The sequence below is a fragment of the Mycetomoellerius zeteki genome, unplaced genomic scaffold (genome assembly GCF_001594055.1).
Source record: "Mycetomoellerius zeteki isolate Tzet28-1 unplaced genomic scaffold, Tzet1.0 scaffold70, whole genome shotgun sequence".
In the NCBI taxonomy this organism is placed as follows: domain Eukaryota; kingdom Metazoa; phylum Arthropoda; class Insecta; order Hymenoptera; family Formicidae; genus Mycetomoellerius; species Mycetomoellerius zeteki.
The window spans coordinates 816865-829539 of record NW_017257720.1 but is presented as its reverse complement, the minus strand read 5'-3'; the positions used below and the strand labels follow the sequence as shown (position 1 = coordinate 829539).

The 12675-nt window shown below is 35.6% G+C and overlaps 1 protein-coding gene across 3 annotated transcripts in view; it reads left to right on the top strand.

Moving 5' to 3' along the window:
- Window positions 1–12675, top strand: part of kn (EBF transcription factor knot) — an 88219-nt gene that overhangs the window by 5191 nt on the left and 70353 nt on the right. For all 3 annotated transcript variants that reach the window (XR_001936915.1, XR_001936916.1, XM_018457995.1), the window contains exons 2-3: window positions 4512–4665; window positions 10282–10345. Coding sequence is in view for 1 of the 3 variants with exons in the window: in XM_018457995.1 (XP_018313497.1) it covers window positions 4512–4665; window positions 10282–10345 (218 nt within the window). In the remaining 2 variants the exon portion in view is untranslated. The remainder of the gene's footprint in view (window positions 1–4511; window positions 4666–10281; window positions 10346–12675) is intronic.

Below are 12675 nucleotides of genomic sequence, written 5' to 3'. Positions count from 1 at the left end.
CCTTCCTCTATATATATATATATATATACATAATTAGGCTAATTAAAACCTAAATTTAGACTAACAACATTTAAAAATTTTAATATTCCTAATTATTAATAATTTTATTATTCTATAACTATATTTTTGCATTCTGTAAAACGTTTTTTAAAAAATTTTTAACACAGAAAAGTGTTTTATTCTTTGTGTTTTATTTGTTGATGCAAATACATGTTTCCTTTTTGAAGAAATGTTTCATTTTTCTTTCAAAAAAATTTTTCTTTAAAAAAGCTTCTTTAAATTACTAATAAAGATAAGAAACCAAATATAAAGGTTCTTTTAAAATAAGATCTTAAAATATAATATGTTTTAAAATTTTAGAAATGCAATTGTACTTACTTACTAATTTTATCTGAATAATTTTAAATAGAGGATTTTAAAAGAAGGTCAATAAAAAGACATGGAAAATTATTCAAAAAATGTTTTTTTCCCAGAGCTCGATTCTTCTTTAGAAAAAAACGTTTTTCTGTTTTTTTTGCTTTTACCTCCCTTTAAAGATGGTTCCTCTTCCGGCGATTTAAATTTCTCAGGAAAATAACAATACTACTTAAGATTCTGACAAAATTGGCAAATCATGAATTTATATTTGTCACTCTCACAACATTATGTTGCTTTTCTTAGATTTATTGTTTTTATTTTTTTCGTTAATTTCAAAATTAAGGGGATCCTAAAGTGAAGCTCGAACTCCGACGAAATCACCAGATGTCACTGTTTTTTTTCAGCGCATTGACATATCTTTATATACTACCACATCAATATCTCACGTACACATACGTACAAATTTTCTAACTAACTAATCTTTCGTATTAAGTATCTAAACCTAATTCTAAGTACTCAACATTGGTTGTTCATGTAATCCCTATTCCAAACCCAGCTAATTTTATAGATACAAAGTACAAAATTTTTATATAAAACAAATATTGTTACTAGTCGACGCTAGAAGACGATAAAAAACTGTAATTTTTCAACTTTTTTTCGTTTTTCACACGAAGTAAACCGGTTTGGACTACATTATCGCTTATATTTTAATTGTGGAAAAGGATTTTTAATTCTGTAAAGATAGTTAGAAAAATACTTATTTGAAAAATAATCGGTAAAACAGCACTTTAGGATCCCCTTAAGGATTAAAATAAGAAAAATCATAAATCTCAACTTTTGCCAATAATCTGTGCTGTTTTTATCTCATATAATGTATCTATTCGTTATATTATAACGTATTATGTAATATAGCATTGTTATATGACATATTATTATGTTTAATACATTGGAAAGAGAAAAACAGAGAAAGAGAGAGAGAGAAATTCTACATTTTTCTATAGTTATGAATTTGTCTTAAAATCCAAAATTTTTTAATTGTATTTTAAAACAAATTCATAATTAAGAAACACGTAAAATTTAATCAATGGAATTAAATATCTAAAATCTATAAAATCGATTCCTTTCTAAAGTAATTTAAACATGAGTTTGCCAAGTACTGATTACGACTATAATGCTAATATGCGTTATTGTCATATTAGCGATATGTACTGCACGCGTATGCGCGGTTTTCCGCAATCCTCGATAGTCGCCCGAAAAGGCGTGTTGGTGTGCAGCAGTGAATTTTGGGTGATAATATAACGGTGCGGCAGAACGTGCCTACGCGTTATATAGGAATTGGTGCATGGCAAACGGGGCAAAATAATCGGACGTCGAGAGTTATGGGGCGCGAACCGGCGACCGGTTAATCAGCCACCGATAATTATCGACACGGGCAGTACATCACTACCCTTCCTCTCCGAACGCATCCTCTCTCGGTCCTCCACCGCGATCCGCCGTCCCCCGTTTGTTCCCGAAAGCCCGCGTTGCAACCCCTTGCAACCGACCCTTTGCCGAGACCCCGCGCTTCCACCCCCTACCTGCTGGCGGCTCGGCATCCCACCACCTGGCGTGACAAACGCACCGCCGATACCATCATTTATTTCGCAAATGTGCTGCAAAACTGCCGCTATTCATTTTCGGTCCAGTCGATTCAGTTTTCCGCTCCGAGGGTCCGCCCTGATGGCCGTGCGCGCGGCTCTGTGCAGTCGTGCGATGGTTTTATCGTTTTGCGACGGCACGATCGCACAGACCAACGCCGATAATGCGATTTCTCGGCGGTGATTTTTAACCGTTGAGTGCAATATATTCTACGATAAATTTAAAAATCTCTTATTTTTATACATCGTAATTATTTTTAATATATTTGACAGGGATTTATCGTTGGAATTTATAAGAAGTTTGACGAAAAATTCATATTTTTATAACACTTTATGTATCTAATAATAATACGTGAATAAATATTATCTCTACATTTAGATAGAGACTTATGATAGAACTTTCAGATAATATAATTGATAATATAACTTATTCTAATACATTCTAATTGTTAATACGTTGTAATATGAAGAGATAGGGCAGACCTAATAACCTAAGATGTCATTATAACGATGATTTAAAGTCATTTTTTATTTAATATCGATCAAATAATGACTAAATAATGACGTAAAATAAATGTAACGTTTATGACTATATATTATTGTTATAAATATATCGTCATTTCATCGTCATTTTTAAATTATATTTAATGAATAAATAATGGATGACACTCTTAATTACTGTTGTTCTTAATTAGGCAATAATTGCAGGTAAATAAATATATATTCTTACTTTCCCTATAGCACAATTTGTTAACACTGATCCAATTAATACTGATCCAATATATCCCAAATGTATATCAATGTTTAATCAATGTATCAACGAATTGTACTATTAAAGTTGCAATTATTACCTAATTAAAAAAAATAATAATTAATAACTTTATTCCATTATTTATTCATTACAGCTATTTCTTCTATAAAAGTTATGTCTTATTTTATATTACTTATGGTGTAAAATTATTTATTTTTCGTCATAGTTATACCATAATTTTGTTGTTATAGGTATCACATCATTCGTCTGTTCCTTAGGATTTCGTTTCTGACGTCTTTTAGTAATATTATTGACTCACAATAAATATTATTTTGACGACATCTTGCAATTGCAAACACCTAAAAAAAAGAAAGGGAAAAATTAAGCAAAACCGACAATTATTTATCACTTATGGAAGTCTTTATTTAAAGGAGATAAGTTATTTGGCTTCAAACTACAATAATTTATGTTATCAAAATATAAACTATAATTTTTTACAAATAACGAAACCTTTATTGTTCAAAGTTATCCGCTATCACGCGGGATCACCAGGTTGAACTGGATTTTACTTTTTACTTAAAATTATAGTTTATATGTTGATAATATATAAATGTTAATTGTTTGTACTTTAAAATCAATGTATCTTTTGAACAAAGACTTCTATAATTTATAACTAATAATCGGCTTTATTTAACTTTTCTATTAAGTATTTCTAATTTCTCTATTCTTTCCTACATTCAAAACCTGTTAATAAAATTTATCTTAAAAGGTGTATGGGTCGCTTGTTATAGTGCGGTATTAAGCGTATGTCATTAGCAAACTACCACTGAATGCGAGCAGTGATAAGTCATCACTAATATACTGAAATAGTATATTCGTGTCTACCTCGTGTTCGAAATTTTTCCACTCTCGTCTAATGGTAGAGTGATAATGGAAAACTCCGAGTTTTACAAGATCAATTCGAATCTACGCGCGGGCTGTGCGAAGTAACGTACTCGAAAAGGGGACTTTCCGTGCCATTACTCAAAGATGGCATTGGAGTCCAGCGGCCTAATCTCGGCACATGAGACCTTAATAGGATTTTAAGGCGTCGAGACCACCTGCGCGCTTCCCCACGGTCGACCTCGTTTGTCTTTCCTCTCCGCCGGTTTGGGCATTCTTATTGCACCCAAGGATTGAACTGATACGCCTCTTTGACTTCGCGACAGAGAGAATATCGCTTAACATTTCACCTGACTGTTGAAATTCAAAGATTATTTGCGCTTATTGGAATAAAACAATCTTATCTATTATTATCTTAATTTATATAACACAGTACACACATGTATACATTGATTTGTATAAAAGATTAATTAAGTCCTAAACTCACAAGTCAGTCATAAATTTGCATGTGCAATAAAAACAATGTACTAAATTACTCAATATTGATTTTATTTTGAAATATTTCATTTTTGGAAATAAATTTTTATAAAAAAGAATCTTTACTTTATCTCCTTTTTAATTTACAAGCCGAGATTTTACATTCTTTACTTTAATCTTACATATCCATTCATCTTTTATAGTGATTTTTTGAAATTTAATCGCTAACATATCAATGTCATCATACTTATAATTTACAATAAAATATATTATTGTGTTATATATATTTGATGCAATATATGTTTGTATGGTACTAAAACGTATGCTGTAATATTTATATCGTAATATAAGGAACGTAATTGATGGATAATTCCCTGAAATGCGATATTTGATCGATTATATTACAGGGTTGGCGTGGGCCGGGCGCATTTCGAGAAACAACCACCGAGTAACCTGAGGAAGAGCAATTTTTTCCATTTTGTAATCGCCCTTTACGATCGACATGGCCAACCTATTGAGATCGAAAGGACATCGTTCATGGGCTTCGTCGAAAAGGATCAGGTAATGATTTCTGCTATTACGTTCGAAGAAACTTTCACGCAATCCGATAAACTGTCACTATGATTACGATGCAACTGTCCTAAAACATAAAGACGCAAGAAAAAGGAGCTTGAAAAACCCGATCGCGTCGAGATATTTTTCTTTCAGAACAGCGCGCGACGATAGAGAATGATGGCGAACGAAAGCGGCCGAGTTCGCGAGTATCCGCGGAAATGAGCGACGATAGCGGATGATTAAGTTCGGAATTTCAATGCTTCGCGCTAACCGCCGCTCTCTAGGGAGACCGGATGGAAAAAAAAGGAGAACAGGCCCTTTATAACGCCAGGGGAATATCGTGCGAGCGCGCGCTTATCTCGATAATTGCCGTTTCCATCGGGGCCGGCGTCAAATATTAAACAGCACCGCCTACGCGTGTACGCGTACGCGTATTGATGATCCGTAGAATCCATAGCAGCGACTCTTTTCCGGCAATTAGCCGGACAAGCGAAAATCCATCGGCCGCGTGAGAAATGAACGGACGCGATGCAGGATCATAGGGGTGGTCACGCGAAGCGAATGACCTACGAATAATAAAGAGCGCCCTTCGAGCGCCTTCCACCCACGCTCGCCTCATACCTTCGATCGGAGATTACGTTCTGTCGGGCGTTTATTAACCAGACACTCGTGCGCGAAATATTGAGGCTTCTACGAGAAATTACCATAATTGTCGACGATACAGTCTGCAACTAATTATACAGCAGTAGAATGAATTCTGTCATGCTTATACATTTTATCGCACGACGCGTTAGCATACATATTTGTTACGTACGTACAAAAGGGCACTACGGTCGTATGATTTTAAGAACTATCACTTCACGGTTATGAAAACGCGACGAAGCTATTTTTTTATGTTCAATTTCATCGTTCCGGGTATCACAGCTGTCAGTAATAACGGCACATGACAGGAACAATGCTATTACAAAAATCACAATTGTTTGGATACCAATAGAACTATTTTATAATTATCATAACAAAAAAAATTAATATAATTATGAATTTGTAAGAGCAGAGAAAGGACATAAAATAAGATTTTCTTTCTACTGATTTTGAAAAAAATAGATATGCTTTAAATGAGAAAAAAAGCCTTGTTCCAAACTTCTAAGGGCTTAAAATAAACATTGAAAATGAACAGTGAGTAGAAAAGGCAGTGAAAATAAGCAGAAAAGATACGTGTTCGGATTAACAAGATTCGAGATTTGGAAAAATAGAATGCTATGTTCCGTGAGAATGAAATACTTCTGAAAAAGAAGCTTTTTTGATGAGATTTTCGAATAGCTGTCAACTAACTTGAAGAATAATCAGAAGAAATATTTTAAGAGATATTTTAGTCAATGTTTATGAAATTGTTTTATGTAAATTGTTTCATATTGTTTAACATAACTCAAGATAAACAAAATATCTGTAATATAGTGTATTATACAATTTTTTATTTTTTTTTTAATTCAGAAATGACATGAGTTTAACGTTGAGTGCAGAAAGGATATGAATCCAAATCTGAAATCTAAGTTTTTTCTTTAAACATTTTTGGTTAAACATTTCTGAAACTAAGAATGTTTTAAAAATATTAAATATTATATTTAAATTCTCAAAAGTAATTTTATTAGTGTTTTTACTGGCATTAAAATTGAAATTTTCTATTAATACTGAAAAATTTGATAAATGTGACTTGTTTTTTTTCTTTCTGCACTCATCGATTTAATTATAATTTCATGAAGGAATTAAGTAAATTAGTAAGGATGTAGTGTTTGATTACCTTTTAATGCACATAAATTGTGACAATTTTATACAGAAATTAAATGATAGCTGTTGAATAATTCTATTATACTTTCCGAATCGACAACGAATAACTCGGTAACTCATCACGATAAAAGTACAGCTGTGAATCTAAGTTCCGCTTGTGGAGTTATCGTGTAGAACGATCTCGCGACCCCGAAAGTGTGCTCTCAAACGGGACGCGATTGTCAGCGCTCAGTCATCGTTAGAGATCCACTTTCTATTGGTCAATTAGTATAGCTGTTTAAGGAGAAGTTAACTATCGTCATGTGACGCAGCGTCTATTCTTGCGTAAGTGAAATCGTTATGTTGGGAGATAGACCGTGTGGATAAACGGACGCGAATTTGCACAAATATAACATATCTTCGGTATGTATGCACTGCATGTGCATAAGAACATTAGTGCACACTACGCGCTTCATGGCGTTACATCATGGCTCGATTGATCAGATCTATGTACGATACGATACGCTATGTACGTACGTAACGCGAGACATACACGGTACACCAAACAAACGGCGGAAATCCAGATGCACGGCATGAGGAGGAGGACCAAGGTCCACGAGCGTATAAATTATCGAAACGTAATCCCGACCGTAACCTCTGGAATTCTAGCGATCCCCGTTCGTGCAACGACGATGCTCTGTCGGAAATCTCTCTGTCTCTTTCTCTTCCCTCCTTTCTCTCTCTCTCTTTCTCTCTCTCGATCTTCCCCTTTCTCTACTTCTACGCTCCGGGGTAACGAGGTACACCCCCTAATAAATCTATCCGCCATAAATCGTCGGCTAATTCGACACACGAAGACGTACAGTTAGATCGCGTTGTGGGATGTAACGTCGTAGATTTAAGAACATAAGGTGTGAAATGACTCGCGAACTGCGATTTGGAAAGTTGCAAAGTTTGGTGAATCGATCGCTCCATCAATCTAAAGCATGCCTGATAAGAGAAAATAACTAATGCCTTTTCAATATTACGTATAACACGAGAAAATAATCCAATAATCGTATTCTATATATTTTAATCTGACTCCTAATAATTTTGTTATAAAAGTTATATGATACTTTTAACCCGAGATTGTATATTTACTTCTTAACAGCTATTAATGGCATATCTTATTTTGTATCTAACGCAAGGCATATTTAAGTTTCACCTAATATAAACTTTGAACTCAACTTAATTCAAGATTGAATAATTTAGTTAAATCAAATTTTGTACATAATGCGCAAGTGTTTAATTATTCACATTGCAATGAATATTAGGTCATCTCACTTCGCATCTTTCTCATGTCTGTCTCTCCTTTTCTTTTCATGAATCTATAACGTTCCGTTTAGTTTCGCTCTCATTTCTCTCTCATCCTCCTATCCCGACCTTATAATACGCACATAATTCACGTTGTCGGAACAGTTGCATCGCGTGGCCTCCCTATTAATTAGGGTCATGTACCGCGGATATGCATCAACCCCGTGTCGAGTTTGTACCTCAATCCACGCATATCCTCCTCTGACCCACTGTCTTAATTGAATTTCTTGTATTCTGATCGAAATATGTATAATATAAAAATGTTTGCACGTGTCATGTTGCTGATCTTTAATTCAGCCCTAAAAAATGAAAAAATTTTAATATAATTATGAATTATATCAAAATACGAATAGAAATATGACATATTATAGATTAAAATTTTATTAGAAATATCGATAATTATTTGGCGTTCGATAATATTTTAGAATTGACTCATAAAAGAGTTTCAATAATATATTCGTGTCTTCTTTCATCTGAAATAAAAAATATATAAAAATCAGTAGATATATAATATTTGCGTGTAAGTGGCTACGTTTACACCGTGCGCTTAGTCCTCGATCTATACGATAGGTGTCTTTATTTAACCTACAGGATAAACAAGGACATCTATTGTATAGGCCGCGGCCTAAATGCATCATGTAAACGTAGCCACTGATGTTAAAACGATCGCTTATCGCAGACATAGAGAAGCAGCGAATTGAGTCTTACTAAGCTCGATACGGTATAACATGACGCTACGCTTGTACGCATTATTCCCGGAAATGGACGCTCTAGGTAAATACATAGCATCTCCCTGTTCCGCTTTTTGTTGGTGTTTAATTAAAAAGTAGTCAGAGCAGACGAGGAGAGAGAGAGAGAGAGAGAGAGAGAGAGAGAGAGAGAGAGAGAGAGAGAGAGAGAGAGACTAGCTCGACCTATCCGCGTATATATCTGATTAACGTCCATCGTGCGCCGGACGAATTTAGAGATTAATGGTCGCGACGAACGCCGACGACAGGAGAGAGCTTAATGCGTACGCTCGGACCACGCGCGCGACGGAAAAAAGGGAAGAAAGACGTCGCCGGTCAGACGCCGATCGGCGAAGCAGGGCCGATTATCCGATGAAGCGAGCGCGGATATGGATGGAGGGAGTTATTCCGTTAGAAAAATGATCACTTCCCGTTCATTCGCGGAGAAATCTTGCGATGGATTTATGCGGTTTTCTTATCCGCGTCGACTATTCCCGTGCTTAAGCTGATAAGCCATAATCTTGATATCTTCTGAGGAACTCGTACTCATCGAAATGGAGCTACCGAGACAGTCAGGCTCGAGAAATAAGAGAATTTAAAAGTATGAGATTGTCACGACAAACGTAAAATGGAAAAGTGAATATATATGTTAAGTCTTTTCCAATTTATATAAATTTTATTATTAATTACTTTATAAAAAGTATTATATATATTTTATTACATATACAATATAAGACAAATTATTACATAATCGTAAAATAGGATAACTTTGGCTCAAATTGAAAAAAAATGCCTAGATAGCATTTCATGAGAAGACGTCTTTAAGACATTTTTAAGACGTTTTATATTCCAATTTTGACATTTATACTGTCTGGGCATTATCAAAATATGGATCAAAATTATTCTAATTTTAGACCAAAGTTATCTTATTTTAAGATGCTTAAAAATTATTATTCTTATATAGCTTTTATTATTTGTAATTAGCTAATTGAAATTTATTTTCATCGCAGTTAATTAATTTAGTCAAATATAATCTTACATTAAGCATCTCTATTTTGTTATAACATCTGTCGAATGTATCCGGCCATAAAATCGCGGTTATTATTATATTAATTAATTAATCGTGACCATATAGAACCATATAAACCATATAAAATAGACAGAAAATTAATTTACAATTAATCTATTAAGATAATTGCAAATAATCATGTAACATCATTTGCACATACGTTAGAATAACAAAACGAGCCAATGAAGTTTTGCCACATCTTTGCGCGTAATTACGTTAATTTGACATAAAATCGATCGGGCTGCCAACGTTTATCCTCGAGTCCAAAGGCCGTATTACACGACTAAAAGTCGTGGTCGTGGGACGGAGGGGGCGGTCGTGGGTGTACCACCGACCATGATGTTCCGGGGGTAGGTAGTTGAAAATGCATTACCGTGGTCGCGGCATATGGCACGGTGCACGCATGACTCGTCAACGGGGCAGGATGATAATTATGCATCGCACGCCATACGTAATGGCATGGCTCTTACCGGCGCATCAAGAAATTAATAATTAGCGTGAGGTGGAGCAGACCGGGCACACACAGGCGTTGCGTCATGGTGCACTTAATTAAAATAGAATGGAACGCGAGGAACGCGCGAGACCGCATTTGAATAGTTAGATTTTTTAAATGATAAAAATTGTAGATAATTTGATAATATGATCAATTTAAAACGAAATATATCCATTGTGATCAAAGATATGTAAATATTATGTCTATTTTTCTAGGAGTCTGAAGGCCAAAAGACGAACAATGGTATTCAGTACAGTCTACATCTACTCTATTCTAATGGTAAGTAACATTTAATCCCTTTCTCTACTTGAACCGTCAATTGATATCCCGCTAAAACTGCCGAAAATTCCGATTTAGTGATTGCCTATTTTTGTTTTTCATTTAGTGAAAAGTTATTTTGGTATTTGTATCGTTATAATTATTTGTTTTATATTCACATGTTTTCAACATTTTGTGTATTGGAACATACACTACGTATCTAATACAAAATAAAGACAATTATATATTGTTTAATACAAAAAAAGAAAAAAATTGAAACAATTAGTGGATCCAAAATGACACCATCGGCAATTCTGGTGTCTAAGAAATCATCGATTACTTAAATTTATGTGTAAGTTTTAATTGTCAGTAAATTCTAATCAATTTGATCACTTGTTTTTCCGTGTATTTAGTTATTTTATAATTAATTTCTTGCGTATAATTAATTTCTATGCTAAATATTAAACACATCTATTTCAACGAAACTATGTGTATATGTGTGCGTGTGTGTATGAGTATTGCCAATTACATTCATAAGGCGATCGGATAGAGCCTCGAATCGATCTGTATTAGTAGCCGGGTAGTGGGACACGTAATAGCCCCATCCGCAGCAATGATGACGGGCCATCGACATTCCACATGGACACCCGGTCTCTTAAGACCGCTAAAAAGCTCAGGGACTTTCGAGGCCCGGGCGCAACAGAGACATATTTTACGTCGCTGACCCAGGCATGGCAAAAAAGGTCTATCTTAAAGAAACGCACGAACGGGGCGTAAAGAGAGATGAAGAAAGCCGGGGAAAGAGAGCAAACGTTTTGAAGGTGGTCCAACCAGCAGACCCCAAAAACGTGCTCGCATTATGAACACATTAAAAAGCCACAATGCGCTGTACGCAGGCTTCCGGTCCAGTATAGTTTTTCATTCCATATATTCCCAGAGTAACGTCAACAAACCGCAGTCGTCTCTTTATCCCTTGTCTTGACCATCGTTCTTCCGTCTCCGCTATGAAACCACCCCTTTCCTTCTGTCTTCTCTTTTCCATTCTCCTTTTTTCCGGGACTCTTACTACGATGCTTCCCTCCGTCTCCATTGCCGGGATCCGATCAATCAATGCAAGATTTTTGCGTTGACTGGCTTGACTGAGGGACCGCGCTCCCATCTATGGGCACTAAAACGTGTCGCCAACATCGCGAACAAGAAGCAACTAACTGTTGCAAACTAAAGAATACCAAGACGCACCTTTCGGACCATCAGCCAAGTTCTTCATCTCTCTCGCGCCTTCTTTTGCCATATTCTGGTTTTCTGCCTCAATACCTTCGTTCGCTCTACGAGAGAATACATGCTACTTGTGTCCTTGCCTCTCCTTATCGTCATGCAATTTCATCCATACTTTCTCTTGAACGTGATCTGCCATCCGTGTCGGCAGATGGTGGCTTTATGTATCAGAATTCTGATCGCACACTCGGACATGTAACAGGCTTATCTGGTGAAACAAGAACAATTGGAGGAATATTCGAATTTGATGAATCGTAAACTATGCATACTGCTTACAAATCTAATTGAGAAACGTACATTTTCTTTTAGAATTTGACTTCGTGAGATTTTAATCATGTTATTTCCTTTAACAAAATTAAAATATATTTAATTTATATACATTTACAGATTAATTGATTAAATTTACATTTAAGAAATAAAAATTTATCAAATATAAGGACCATATATCCAAATGGGAAAAGAGACAATCAACTTATAATTAAACGTTATGATATAATTACATTACTGACACAAGATAAATTTTGAAAAGAATTACTCTCTAAAAGAAAGTATTTGTAATTATCGAACATGAGAATGTAACAGAGTTTATACATTGTCGCACACGAGTGTTACATCGCTAGTTACGTACCCTTTATAGTCGGTACATCAGCACGACTCTGATTTATGCGCCGTAGATCGGACTGTCGTGTCGTATCGTCGTTTATAAAAGTTTCATGCACGAAATACTTTGCCGCGCGCTCGCGCGTGCGCGACCTGTTATGCCCTGGAGACAAATTGGTGCACGTTGCTCCGTCTCTCCAAGCCCACCGTTATACTGGCAGATCCACATCAGGTGTTCCTGTACACGTCGTGGCGTCACCGATCGCTCGACCAGGCAATAAATCTGTAATTAAATAATAAATAAGGAGCGTTCTCTCCCTGCCGTCCGAGTGACGACGGGCTTTCGCCCATATCGGGTCCTACTTCTTTTTGTCATCGCTCATTCCTCCAGCATCTTCGCGTGCTCCGTTTCCTCTTCATCTTCTTTCTACCTCTCCACCTTCCTCGCCAATGTCAACTACCCTTTTCTTGCACGC